The sequence below is a fragment of the Cottoperca gobio genome, chromosome 10 (genome assembly GCF_900634415.1).
Source record: "Cottoperca gobio chromosome 10, fCotGob3.1, whole genome shotgun sequence".
NCBI lineage: Eukaryota > Metazoa > Chordata > Actinopteri > Perciformes > Bovichtidae > Cottoperca > Cottoperca gobio.
This window is the reverse complement of record NC_041364.1, coordinates 13,593,011-13,605,124: the sequence shown is the minus strand read 5'-3', so window position 1 is coordinate 13,605,124 and position 12,114 is coordinate 13,593,011. Positions and strand designations below refer to the sequence as shown.

The following is a 12,114-nucleotide window of genomic DNA, read 5'->3' as shown; positions in this document are numbered from 1 at the left end:
ATAACATCATCTAATCATTGTTTCATAACAAAATAAATACAAACTTACCACGCATGCTGCCTGCACAGCCTCAGACACATGGCCTGCGTTGGGTTCGCACCAGAAAACATGGCACTGGAAATGCTGGCTCCCAGTGTCCATAACGAAGGCAAATGAGTGCACATCTCGTCCCACGCCCATGAAGGACAAGAAACGGACTCGACACTCCACCAACACCTCCTCTTCCTCTTCCTGCACACAAAGCCAAGCGGAGAATTAGATCTGAAACTCTGCTCTATTAGATCTTCCTCTGTAATCTACAAACACATTCACATATTTTATTCATGTGTATTTCCTCAGGAGAGAAACAAAAAGTCCCTTGCCTTTTCTTTGATGACAGCCAGCGTTGTGTCAGCAATACTCAATATGACAGGAGTCCAGTCCTCTTTGCCTGTAGAGGACAGGAGGCCTTCTACGGCCCCATTTATGATGTCCATACCTGAGGACAAAACAGTGTCATACAGAGAGATAGTGCAGGATGTGTTATTATGACGTGTGTTTCAGTACGAGTTCAGGTTTACCTATGGGGCGAGACACAGACGTCATACCCATATACAGCACATGAAACTTCTGCACCAACTCAGTCTTTGGCAAGGGAAACTCTGCAGAGGAAAAAACACACATATTAAAACACATAACACACAGGCACAGACCGCCCGCAGGGAATTTTATCACACAACAACATCTAACGCAGATTCGAAAAGTAAAGTCCACACATGATAATTGGCTTACATTAGTGAAATAAACCAACTCTGGTGAATATTTGAATAATTTAGTGTGCTGTTGACATGATTATGGCATGAAAATTATATTCGCACACGATGCATGCAGGCTTTCAGAGTTTTCTGCATGAAAACCCAGCGTGTGCGTGTTTAATGGCCTGTAGGCAGAGAGGACGATCAGAGATGTTGTATCTCCTGCATCTCAACCAGCACAGAAGTTAACATCATTTACGCTCAGGACCTCGTTAACACACAATGCAATCAGCTGCGTAAACTGGAGATGACTTCTGACACGGTACAATACCAAACACTTAACGGGTTTAAGTGTTTAACTGCACAGTTTAAAGATTGTGCTTAAAGACAATAATAAATACATTAAATTAAATTAAAAGGGCACAACCGAAGAATCCCCCTCTAAACAGTGACATTAATTATTAACTATTTGCTTTATCGCTAGTCAACATGGATTTAAAAAAGGAGAGCCAAGTGCAACCCAGATGTTGTTAGATGTTTCTAACAACATCTGTAATGTATAACGGTTATATGAACTTTGATTAGTTTTAAGGTGCTGACTATGAGTGCGGTCAGAACATTGCTCATTATTGTTTTGAATGAAATGTTGTGGATAACTAAAGGCCAGACACTTACATTTATCACACGGATAAATTACAAATTGCACAAATATGTCTACAAGAATCAAGAATCATTTGAAAGATGCTATAGTCATTTAAAAATGGTATGCATGATGACTTTAAACGTGACAGCAGGCTGTTGAGCAGGGTTTTCATCTCTGAGCACATCCAGCATCACATGGGTGTGGTTGCTTGTGCTCTGTTTCACCTGCACATTACTTTAGCAAGGTGAACAGTAAAACCACTGGAGGTCGGTTAAGGTAACTTTAAATAGAGAAAACCAGCACACATAGGGCATTTATTATGAGTTTCAGCCCATTTTGCACAATCCAGATCTTCATTACTGAATTTCAGAGAATAACAATTCATCACAAACTCATCTCCATATCGTCGGTATGGACTGAATAATGAAAATCAATCAATGGTAATGGCTTTTGCCTGGATTCCCCTCATCAGTGTACTACATAAAAAAGTTAGAGTCCCTGATATTTCACACATTCACTGCTGAATCTCTGAAAACAGTAGCTACATAAATGATGAATAAGAGATTTTCATATAATAATTCCATATTTAAAGCAGAGCTCAGACAGGCCAGAGGACTGCAGGGCCCTTATCCTGGTGTTGGCGCTCATCCAAAATCATTCAGTGCTAATCTCCTAAATTGTGTCCCAACACGGGATACACACTCCCAGCTACCATGAAGAGATCTAACCCAGGCGAGAACAAGAACAGTTTTCCATCCGCTGGCTTTGCAGTGAATGAACCTCTAGAGCTCATGGACTGGTCTATCCACTGCAAGGACATCTCCTCTCAGTGGGTGAATACTGTTTTTTCAGTGAAAAGACTATGAAATCAAGCAAGTAATAGCTTTAAAATATGTGAGGGATGTTTCACCAGTACGTTCTTTGATCCTTGGGTTGGGGTGTGCGCCGTGGAGCACCAGGCCTCGCCTGTAAGAAACGCTAATTGGGTTTTAATGAGGTCGACTGCCTCTGTAAGTGAAGAGCCGATATAGTTCTTTTATATTCTGATGCTCGTTTCCCCCACACTCAGCATATACACACACCAGCTGAAGTTACAGCGGAGGATGAATTGTGCTGGCACTTTTTCTCTTTCTTCCTGTAATTACTTGGGACTGAGAGGAACAAGCGGTGGGATTTAGCAAAATCGGAAACGGTGAATAGAATTAGCGCTGGGAGGATAAAGCTCAGTGATCGTGGAGCGAGGAGTTGCTCTGGAGTCAGCATTATCTATGTGTAATTGAACCAAACACTGCTATCGGTTCTTTTAACAAATGTTCACAGTCGCTCCTGAGGCGATAAGGTCATTTAAAAATGTTTTAAAAACACATATACAGTATATGATTTCAGATGTGGCCGAATTCTGTAATGTAAGACAAGAAGCTAAAGTATGGAAGATACTGTAGCACACGGCTGACAAATCCAAGTCTCTCATGAGGGAACTACAAAAGAACAACACTCAAAGAAAAAAAATGTGTATGCGTATGCGTGTGCGTGTGTGTGTGTGTGTGTGTGTGTGTGTGTGTACCTTGTAAAGGTACATCGGAGCCGGTCTGGGAGGAGCTGCCAGCTGCAGCCTTGGCACTTTTCCTTTCAGCCATAATCTAGATAGAGAAGAAAGGAGAGGGAAGAGAGAGAAGAGGAAAGCGTTCAGAATGGGAATAGGGAGAAGAGAAGGAAAGGTATTGTTGAACGCGACAGCGGTTAGATTGTCTCATAAATAAGCAACAAAAAAAAAAATCAGTACAGAAATAATAACACAATTTAAAGGATAAGACTGGTGATATTTGATATTTTATATATATATATATATATTAGTTAGTCTTTTTCTCTTTACTTTCACTCTTACCAACCCCTTTTTTTCTACTGAAGATGTGCATCCATCTTAAAACAAGAAAAAAAGGTCACAAATATATACTTACTGTACTTTTTTCCTAAAACAGTTTGGCACTGTAGTTGTTAGCAAATATGACCCAAACAGGAGTAATATTTAATATTTAGTATTTAATATTGGGGACTATTTTCTGCCGTGACCTTGGTGCGCTAGTGATGGAGTTTGTGGATTGACTAAAAACAAACTACAGTGTTCGTCTGAAAGATATTGAAGGAACTTGTCACCCACTGCAACAGTCGTTGGACATTAATGGAGCTTAATGGCACAGAAGAAACAGTGTATTGGCGGCTACACAGGTAATGCTTGATCAATTCATTGTTGGTTTTGGTATTTTCATTGGGATTTGATGACAATAAAAAACATTTGAAATATTACCAGCCTTATCCTTTAAAACTCTCTATTCCAAATGTTATATCTAAATTAAACTTTCTAAAAGAAAACTGTCTTTCGTTCTCTCTTTTCTTTGCTTCCGCTGCAGTGAACACACTCTTAAAAAAGTGATGAACAGTCTGCATGGCCCCTGCACCGGGCTGCTGCACTCTTCCTGCTACAGATACTTGATTAATTGTAGGTGTCATTAATCAAAGTCTATGGTGAGTCTGCAACTCTGCTCACAAGGGAACATGTAAGAAAACACACACACACACACACACACACACACACACACACACCACACGCACACGCACACGCACACACACACGCACACACACACAAAGGAAGCCCGCTCAGCGTGCTGCGCAGCTGCAAGACTCAGGTCACCAAGTTTCTCCGCTGCAGTAAAATACCACTATGTTTAAAATAGGCGGCGAGAAGAGTCATGGTCACACACACATAGAAATACAGACACACACTCTTACTTCAATTCAGGGTAGGCGATAAGAAGACAAAAAAACGTTTGTCTCTAAATGGGTCAACATGCCTCTAAGGGAGAAGATCTGTAGTTCCAGGTAGATTCATCCTTTACAACGTCACTGCTGGTCTGAGGACAGACTGGCTTCTCTTTGTGTTCAGAAGGCTATGTGTCGCACATTCATTTGTCAAGCAAATCCAAGGAATTCACCCTTCAAAACCAGTCATAAAATGAGTTTATATGCAGATGATATACTACTATACCCATCAATCAATCTCCTTACTAGAAACCATTAAACGGATGAATTATTTCCTGATTAATATGACTTAACATTGCTGAATGTATTTCATTCTTCTCTGGTTTGCGGTTCAATCCCCTGTTCCTCATGTCTGCATGTCGAAGTGTCCTTGAGCAAGACACTGAACCCCAAGTTGCTCTGGGTGGGCAGGCCAGCCCTTTGCCTGGCACCTCCGTCACCATTGGTGTATGAATGTTAATGTGAACAAGTGAATGTAAAGCGTTGACCGGTAAGGTAGATAGGCGCTATGTAAATACAGTCCATTGCCATTTAAATCTCAACTTAATCCAAGTTAAGAAATGACAAGCTACTTATGTTCATAATATTTAAATGGATATTGAAAATATTAGTAGTATAAATTGGCTCTTAGACTTTGCGCTGAGAATAGATGTTTCTGGCACAACCAGCTGCTGCCAATCGGAAAAGATTGTTTCCTGCATCCCATAATCCGCTGTGCATGAGCCTACTGTTTGGTGGGTTAGGGTGAGGAGATCATCGTCAATGCGTAAAATCTGGAAATACAATGTGACCCAGTTGTATTTACCAAGTATTTGGTATCCGATATAAATACACACACACGCACACAGATGGAAAACTCTTCTCGCACTGTAACCTGACTCTTATCTCCTCGCTTTAAAGGCTCTTAAAACATCCCTCTATCTCTCTTACTTCTCCAGGAAAAGATAACAGAAGTCTTGTAAGGGCACTGCATATGTGTTTTGCACTCCTGGCTATTTGTATTATATAACATGCAGGTAGGAGTAGCAAGTTACAAGCTTAAAAAATACCTCTGGATAACTGCATCAGCAGAAAAAATTAAATGTTCTCTCTCCTCAATAGTCTCCCTGATTAAAGCTTGATAGCTTGTTTCAGAGCAGCGGATAAGCTCATTCATGCGGAGGCGGCGACAGTAATGACACCCACCTTGGAGCAGATTTCGTGAAGACTTGTGGCGATGGCTGCGGCAGGAGTATCACATCGGAACACGTGGCACTTCAGCACCCGCGTATTTTTGTCTCTCGCCACGTAGGCAAAGTCCCTGAAACACGGACACACAAGAATTGTCACACGAGAATTTTTAATGCAGTTAAGGAACAAACTTGATGGACCTGAAACATTCGGCTTTGTTAAGTAGGAATCTCTGTTTTCCAATAATACAGGTGAGTCAGAAATGATACCTCACCAGGTGGGTGATCTTCCTGTATGCCTATATTCTTATTAAATTTCAATGAGTTGTGCAAGTTTCTTTACATATTATCCATTTGCCCTTTAACCTTTATGCGCATATGTGAACGGAAACATAATAGAAAACAAAACCCAATAGATTTTTACAATTAACGGATGGACAAAGTTTATTTAATAAAAGGGAAAAAAGAAAGCAGGTTGCTTCCTCCATAAGGAGGAAAGTATTTGAGCATTTATCATGAGATACATGTGTGTATATGCGTGTCTGAAAAGGAAGACTTGAGAGAATAATTGTGGGTTATTTAGGTTTAAGAAATTACAAAACATGACAAATAACCTCATGGCATTAATAGTCCCATTACAGACAGAATTCAACCTCTTTGTAAATTAGTCTTAATGACATTTGTTCCATCTCATAACACTTCTTCATTCCATATATTGGATGTGGAAGAGTCAGGTTTTATTCACTTAACATGAATACACTGAATATCTGTTACTAGCTGTTTTTTTCAGCCTCCAGCATTTCTCCTTGGAGAGCCACCTTTTGGAAATGGTTGTATATTAAGATTAAACACCACTTCCCAGAGGGCATCTATCTAAGGGCCAATGTGTGAATATGATTGCCAATTTGTATTTTACATTCCCTTAAGCTTATTTCTCGAGTTTGTTGAGTTCAATATCTCCACATATTACTGTCCATTTGAATTCCCTCCCAGGTTTTGAGCTCGCATTTTATTCTCATTCACATTATCATGAACTGTTCTATTAACTAAGTGGGTTTTACATCTTGATTCTTTTATTCGATCTGTATGTCTGGTCGAACATCCAAAAAGGTTGTCATTGGAGCGGTAAAACTTCCCATCCCCCCGCCCTCTGCACCTGTTTGTGTTATCAGCCGTTATCAATGGAATAGAGAGAAAGTAAAATGAATTGCAAGGAATTAAAAAAATGACAACACACAATTACCCCATTTTGCATCATGATATATTTACCTATTTCTTGTTGGAGCTATGCTCTAATTAGTGCCCTGATTTATTGTGAAAATGTTGCTTCATTATTTGTTTCACTTACAGGCTGCCATAAGCTTTGGTGTTGCTGTAGTTCCTGAACTGAATGCCATTTTTTTGGGCTATAAATTCATGACACACACACACACACACACACACACACACACACACACACACACACGAATGTGTGTCCCAGTGCCCGAGGAAACTATGTGTCAAGCGCTTCACAGTGGTGCCACATGGAAGATAAATGAGGAGTATGAGGGTGAGACTGACTGAGAGAAGAAGCTCCACCGGGAAAGAAACTTTCTTTCTGAAAGTGGGTGGGAGATGAAACACAGCTACATGTGGGAGATACTACACACACACACACACACACACACACACACACACACACACACACACACACACACACACACACACACACACACACACACACACACACACGATGAAAGATACTTTCTTCATCATTAACAGGTGAGACGAGCTGCAGAACAAAAACGTAGGAGGATGCGTTTCCTGAAATGATTGAGTAAACATATAAAACAGAGTGACAGAGGGGAGCGGGGACATGCAGAGAGGCCACCTGGATGGCAGTGTCACCAGATGCAGCCCAACAGCCTCATGAACACACATGAACACACACACACACACACACACACACACACACACACACACACACACACACACACACACACACACAAACAGAAATATGGCAAACACAGCCGGCATTCATTACAGCGAGCTCTTTGTGTTTATGAGTCTATTATCCGGACTGTCTCCTCTGCTTAATTGTGTGCTCACACATTTTGGATCGATAATGCTCTGTGCCTGTGGCCAGAAAGAAAAGTGCGATGATGTGTGTGTGTGTGTGGTGTGTGTATGTATCCAGTACGCTTCGTTCAGGGACATTTAAGCAGTGTGTCACCGAAGCGGCATGAGTGGCCTTGCCTTGCATACTACAAATGGTTCTTTTATGACTTCTGTACCCTCTCTGGGGGATCAAAATGCTATTAAACACCATACAACTCTTAATGGGAAATAGCCCTGTGGCCGGTCTGACTCGCTGATGATTTAACACCAGAGATTTAGAGTTTCGTTGCTGCACTCCTGTAAAGAGCAACAGTGACTCTGGGCGAGGCAAAGCCACTGATTTGATACCTGAGGTGACATATGTGATTGCACAAAGGGAGGGGGGAGGGGGTCTTGGCACAACGATTACTAAAAACAATGGAGAGGCACGATCACAATCAAACATGCCACAAAGAGCAGTTACCTTTCTCTGGGTCCCAGGAAGCAGGAGAGAGTTGGGAAAAATGAGGGAAGAAAGCGAGAAGAAAGAAAGGAGGGAGGTGAAGGAAGTAGTAAGTGGGATGGGAAATTAAGAGACAGGAAAAATGGAGGGATGAGAAAATGGTGTTGTGCCAAAAGATGTGTTAAGGGAGTGGAAGGTGGAACAGAAAGAGCAAGGGAGAAAAAACAAGAGAAACGTTAATACACACGGCATACTGAGTCGTAAAGAAACACAATGCTCTTTCACCTCAATCACTGTTTTCTTGTGAGGTGTGTCTGTGTCTGTGTCTGTCTTAGCGCTTCACTACATTATGACACAGCACACCTTTCCTGTTAGATATGCCAACGTACACACACACACACACACACACACACACAACACACACACACACACACACACACACACACACACACACACACACACACACACACACACACACACACACACACACACACACACCTCATTGTTACTCCACATTTCCCTCTGCATTTTCATCCTCTCAATCTCTCTTTCATCCTCCTCTTTGCATTCGCTCTTTAATCTTCCTCTCCCTCTACTCAGCTCTCTCATACTCCTCCTCACTCTCTTTGCACAACAGGAGAAGCCCAAAAAAAAGAACAAAGACAAAACACAGAATGATTCATATCAACAGTGGAACTCATCACAGCAGCTCTCCTCTATATTATAGTCTGTGACGCTCTGGAGTCGCAGGCTGAATAAAGAACAGAGGGCTTAATTCAAACATTGACTGCCTTTGATTCTTTGACGATCCTCTTAGTAAGAAGCAGACGGTGCGCGTGCGCGTGTGCGTGTGCGTGTGCGTGTCGGTGTACGTGTGTGTCTGCACGTGTGAAAATGCATCTCTTTCTCGCTGTGTTTCTTTATGTTGAATTCCATTCATGATTTTCTTTGCTTCGTGTCCATTTACTTGCCATTGTACTTCCCTCTGCTCCATTTCTGCTTGCGACTCCATGCCTTTTTCACTGCCAGTCACTTTGGTGGAATTGAATTTCAGTGTCAAAATTCTCAATTGCCCAAAAGCTGCTCCCTCCACACCTCTGCAATATACCTCTTTCTGCTATTTCTGTTACAACTCATTTGCATATGAATGTCAGGCTGAAAGTGTTGCATATGCTTTATTACTGATGAAAGAACCACATCACACCTGATTCATACTCGGGACAGACTCCTCCCTCCCAAAAAACCTCCAGTATTGTCCTGATTACAAATGTATCTTTTTTCCCCCCTCTGTTCTGACCTTATGTCAACACTTCTGTTTTTTTAACACCTGAAAATGAGCGAGCAAGGAATATAGAGATTTTGAAATACAATGAGTTAAGCTTGGTGAGGAAGTGAAATTATGAAACCGTCTTTCTAACTTCGTCTATGATCTATGACTCACTCAGAATGTTTATGAAGCTAATCACACCAAACAGGTGTTGTCATTAAGTCATATTTATGTTTGACTTTACGGTTAAAATGGTGATTTGATATTTTAGTGCAGCAGTGCAGGAAATACAGTTTTTCTGCTTAAGTGGTAGCATTAACAAGCTATGATTAAACCACTGGTTTATATAAATTCAGTTACAAAAGAAACTAAATGTTTATGTAAATAGAAACAATTGAAGTGTGAGCTTGGCTGTCGTATAACACCAGTACAGGTGGTGATGAAGAGCACGAGGGGACAGAACCTGCAGAACCTCACACACCTGAGAGATCAGCCACTACAAGTATTCAAAGTAACATATTTTATTTATTAATTTAACTCTTCTCCCTACATTATGCACTGGTACCAGATATGTAATAACTGGGCAAGAATCCCATGTATATAATTCACATCTGAATATGTAAATTTCACTATTTGAATTACATACATTTATTTCCACATGTTAAAACTTTAGTTCTTTTTGTGAAAAGGTACATTTCTCATGTGACATTTCTGTAAGAGAACAGACGTTGCTTTCACGCAAAAATGTGCCTTATTGTGGAGACTACAAGAGAGGGTTGAGGGCTTACTCTGACATTACAGAGCATCTATCCCTGACCTCAGTTAATGGAGGGGGTGACACATGATAGAGAGAGGCAGGCAGCCAATCAACAAACAACCAAAGATGAATGAAACATAGACCTCAGAGGTGTAGGGAGAGTTTTTGGCAGGAAATTGAGGAGGGAGGATAGATAGATAAAATGTCGAGAGAGGGGAGTGATAAAGGCGGAATGCCAGAAAGCCAAAATGAAAAGGTGGGAGTGAAGCAGAGAGGAATGGGAACGAGGTGTGAGATGCACTTGGGGCTGGAAGGCGATGGAGAGCAAAAAGAGAGGTAAAAAGAGGTATGACATGAAAGGTATAAAGCAGAGAGATGAGTTAAAGCAATACTCCCACACACACATGTGTTTCTCTCTCTCTCTCTCTGCTCCACATATTTCCAAAGCGGAATAAAGGATGACTGACTCACTACTACCAATCTCTCTTTGATCCTGGATGGCTGTAAGGCAGGCTCGCCTGGAGAGGATGCGTACAACTCGGAGATTAAATGAGGTCACGGCTGCAGATGTGTAGTGAACTGGTGTCTGCAGCTCTGACATCACCCCTCCATCAGTAGTACACAGCACTGTAGTAACATTAGCATATGTACACTTGAAGGGAAATACCACCTTTGCATACTTAAACATGGTTTCAGTTTGTGGTATTCAAAGCCTGATGCATTCCCACAGTTCCGTCTTATGTTTAGATCCCCGATACCAGAAATAATTTGCCCATTCATTAAATTGCAAAAGAAAAAGCGGCATCAAATGGGGTGTAGAAATCTCATAAGCAGCTGACAAATGCTGACGATAGATGTAAGAAGAAAACAAATCTCTATTGCAAAACGCTGTAGAGCAGTGATTCTGAGGTTAGTTGTGAAATTGATGTCTTTGCCTCCATTATAATGGTTTTCTGCATGAAATAACACTATTGATTGTTAGTAGAAAATACATGAAAGCTGCAACCACAGCCTGATTTTTACACTCATCTTTGAGATGATGGTCGGTGAGCTGTGGCGACCAGCGGAAGTTAGGGTCCATTATGAAAGTACAATTCAAGATATCGAAAAGAGCTTTTCAGATTTTTGCCAAAAGCTTTTTCATACTTTAAACCAACTTTGTTTTTATCTGGACCTCCTCCAGTTACATACCACTGTTTAGGAAAGGTTTATATTCCCATTAACATTAACCATTACACAGCTTTTATTTAAAATCGGTTTACACTCAAATACAAATCAAGTTTAATTACGTGAATAATTACGGGACATTGGGTAAAATATGATGCTATTTTATACTTTTTGTGAACTAAACTTATGCACAGTATGAGTTGTATAAATGGCAGTAGAAAACACATACAAATACATCAATTTTGTGAAATAAACAGATACAGATAGTGGCTTCATGTTACACTACATGATGTCACAGTGTTTACTTTTGATCAGTTATCCATAAAAATAAGAAAATGACAGTAAACTATTAAATAGGTACAGGAATGGAGGTACATCTGCTCTGTGTTGAGGGTGTTGTAGTGTTTTTCCACTTTTCATTTTTTGCCACAATTTGCAAATTTAATGCTCAATAACTTTGAATAATCACTGATAATACTGTATAATTAAAACTTTATAAAGAATGACTTCACTATGCATCTTGAGGTGCTAAAGTGTTGTAATAAAACTAAAGTGTCCACAACTGCTGCAGTAAAAGAGGCTTTTTAAGAGGCAGTGAAAACAACACAAATGTAAGTATTCCCCGGCCTGCTCTGGTGTACTTTCTTTTGCTCTGTAGCTTCCAGTATCGTTCACTGGAGACTCCCCAAACCATCTGTCACACACACACACACACAAACACACGGGGCGCCGTGGCATCACACAGACTTCAATTATCAACAGCTTTACAGAGTGTCTGGGTAGTGCCGGCCGCTATGCTAATGAATTTACATATCCTAATTGCACAGCCAAACGTTGATTAGACATGTCTGAGGAGGAAGTTCTTGTGACTCCTGTCAGCAGAAAGTAGACGGGGAGACAGCGAGGGCCAGATGTTTGTACATCGTGTGGGCGTGTGGGGAAATACAGTATGTTCTACTTATTGATTGCAACTGGACTGATATGATTACTGACAGTGTTGTGACTTTGGCTTGAGTCCAAA

At 40.9% G+C, this 12,114-nt stretch overlaps 1 protein-coding gene across 4 annotated transcripts in view; it reads right to left on the bottom strand.

The window, feature by feature from the left end:
• Positions 1-12,114, bottom strand: part of apbb2a (amyloid beta (A4) precursor protein-binding, family B, member 2a) — a 34,365-nt gene that overhangs the window by 2,020 nt on the left and 20,231 nt on the right. For 3 of the 4 annotated variants that reach the window (XM_029441438.1, XM_029441439.1, XM_029441441.1), the window contains 6 exons: positions 7,924-7,929; positions 5,380-5,494; positions 2,942-3,017; positions 561-641; positions 363-478; positions 49-231 (listed from right to left, as the gene is read on the bottom strand). In XM_029441438.1, coding sequence (XP_029297298.1) covers positions 49-231; positions 363-478; positions 561-641; positions 2,942-3,017; positions 5,380-5,494; positions 7,924-7,929 — 577 coding nt within the window. The remainder of the gene's footprint in view (positions 1-48; positions 232-362; positions 479-560; positions 642-2,941; positions 3,018-5,379; positions 5,495-7,923; positions 7,930-12,114) is intronic. The other variant, XM_029441440.1, reaches the window with a different exon arrangement.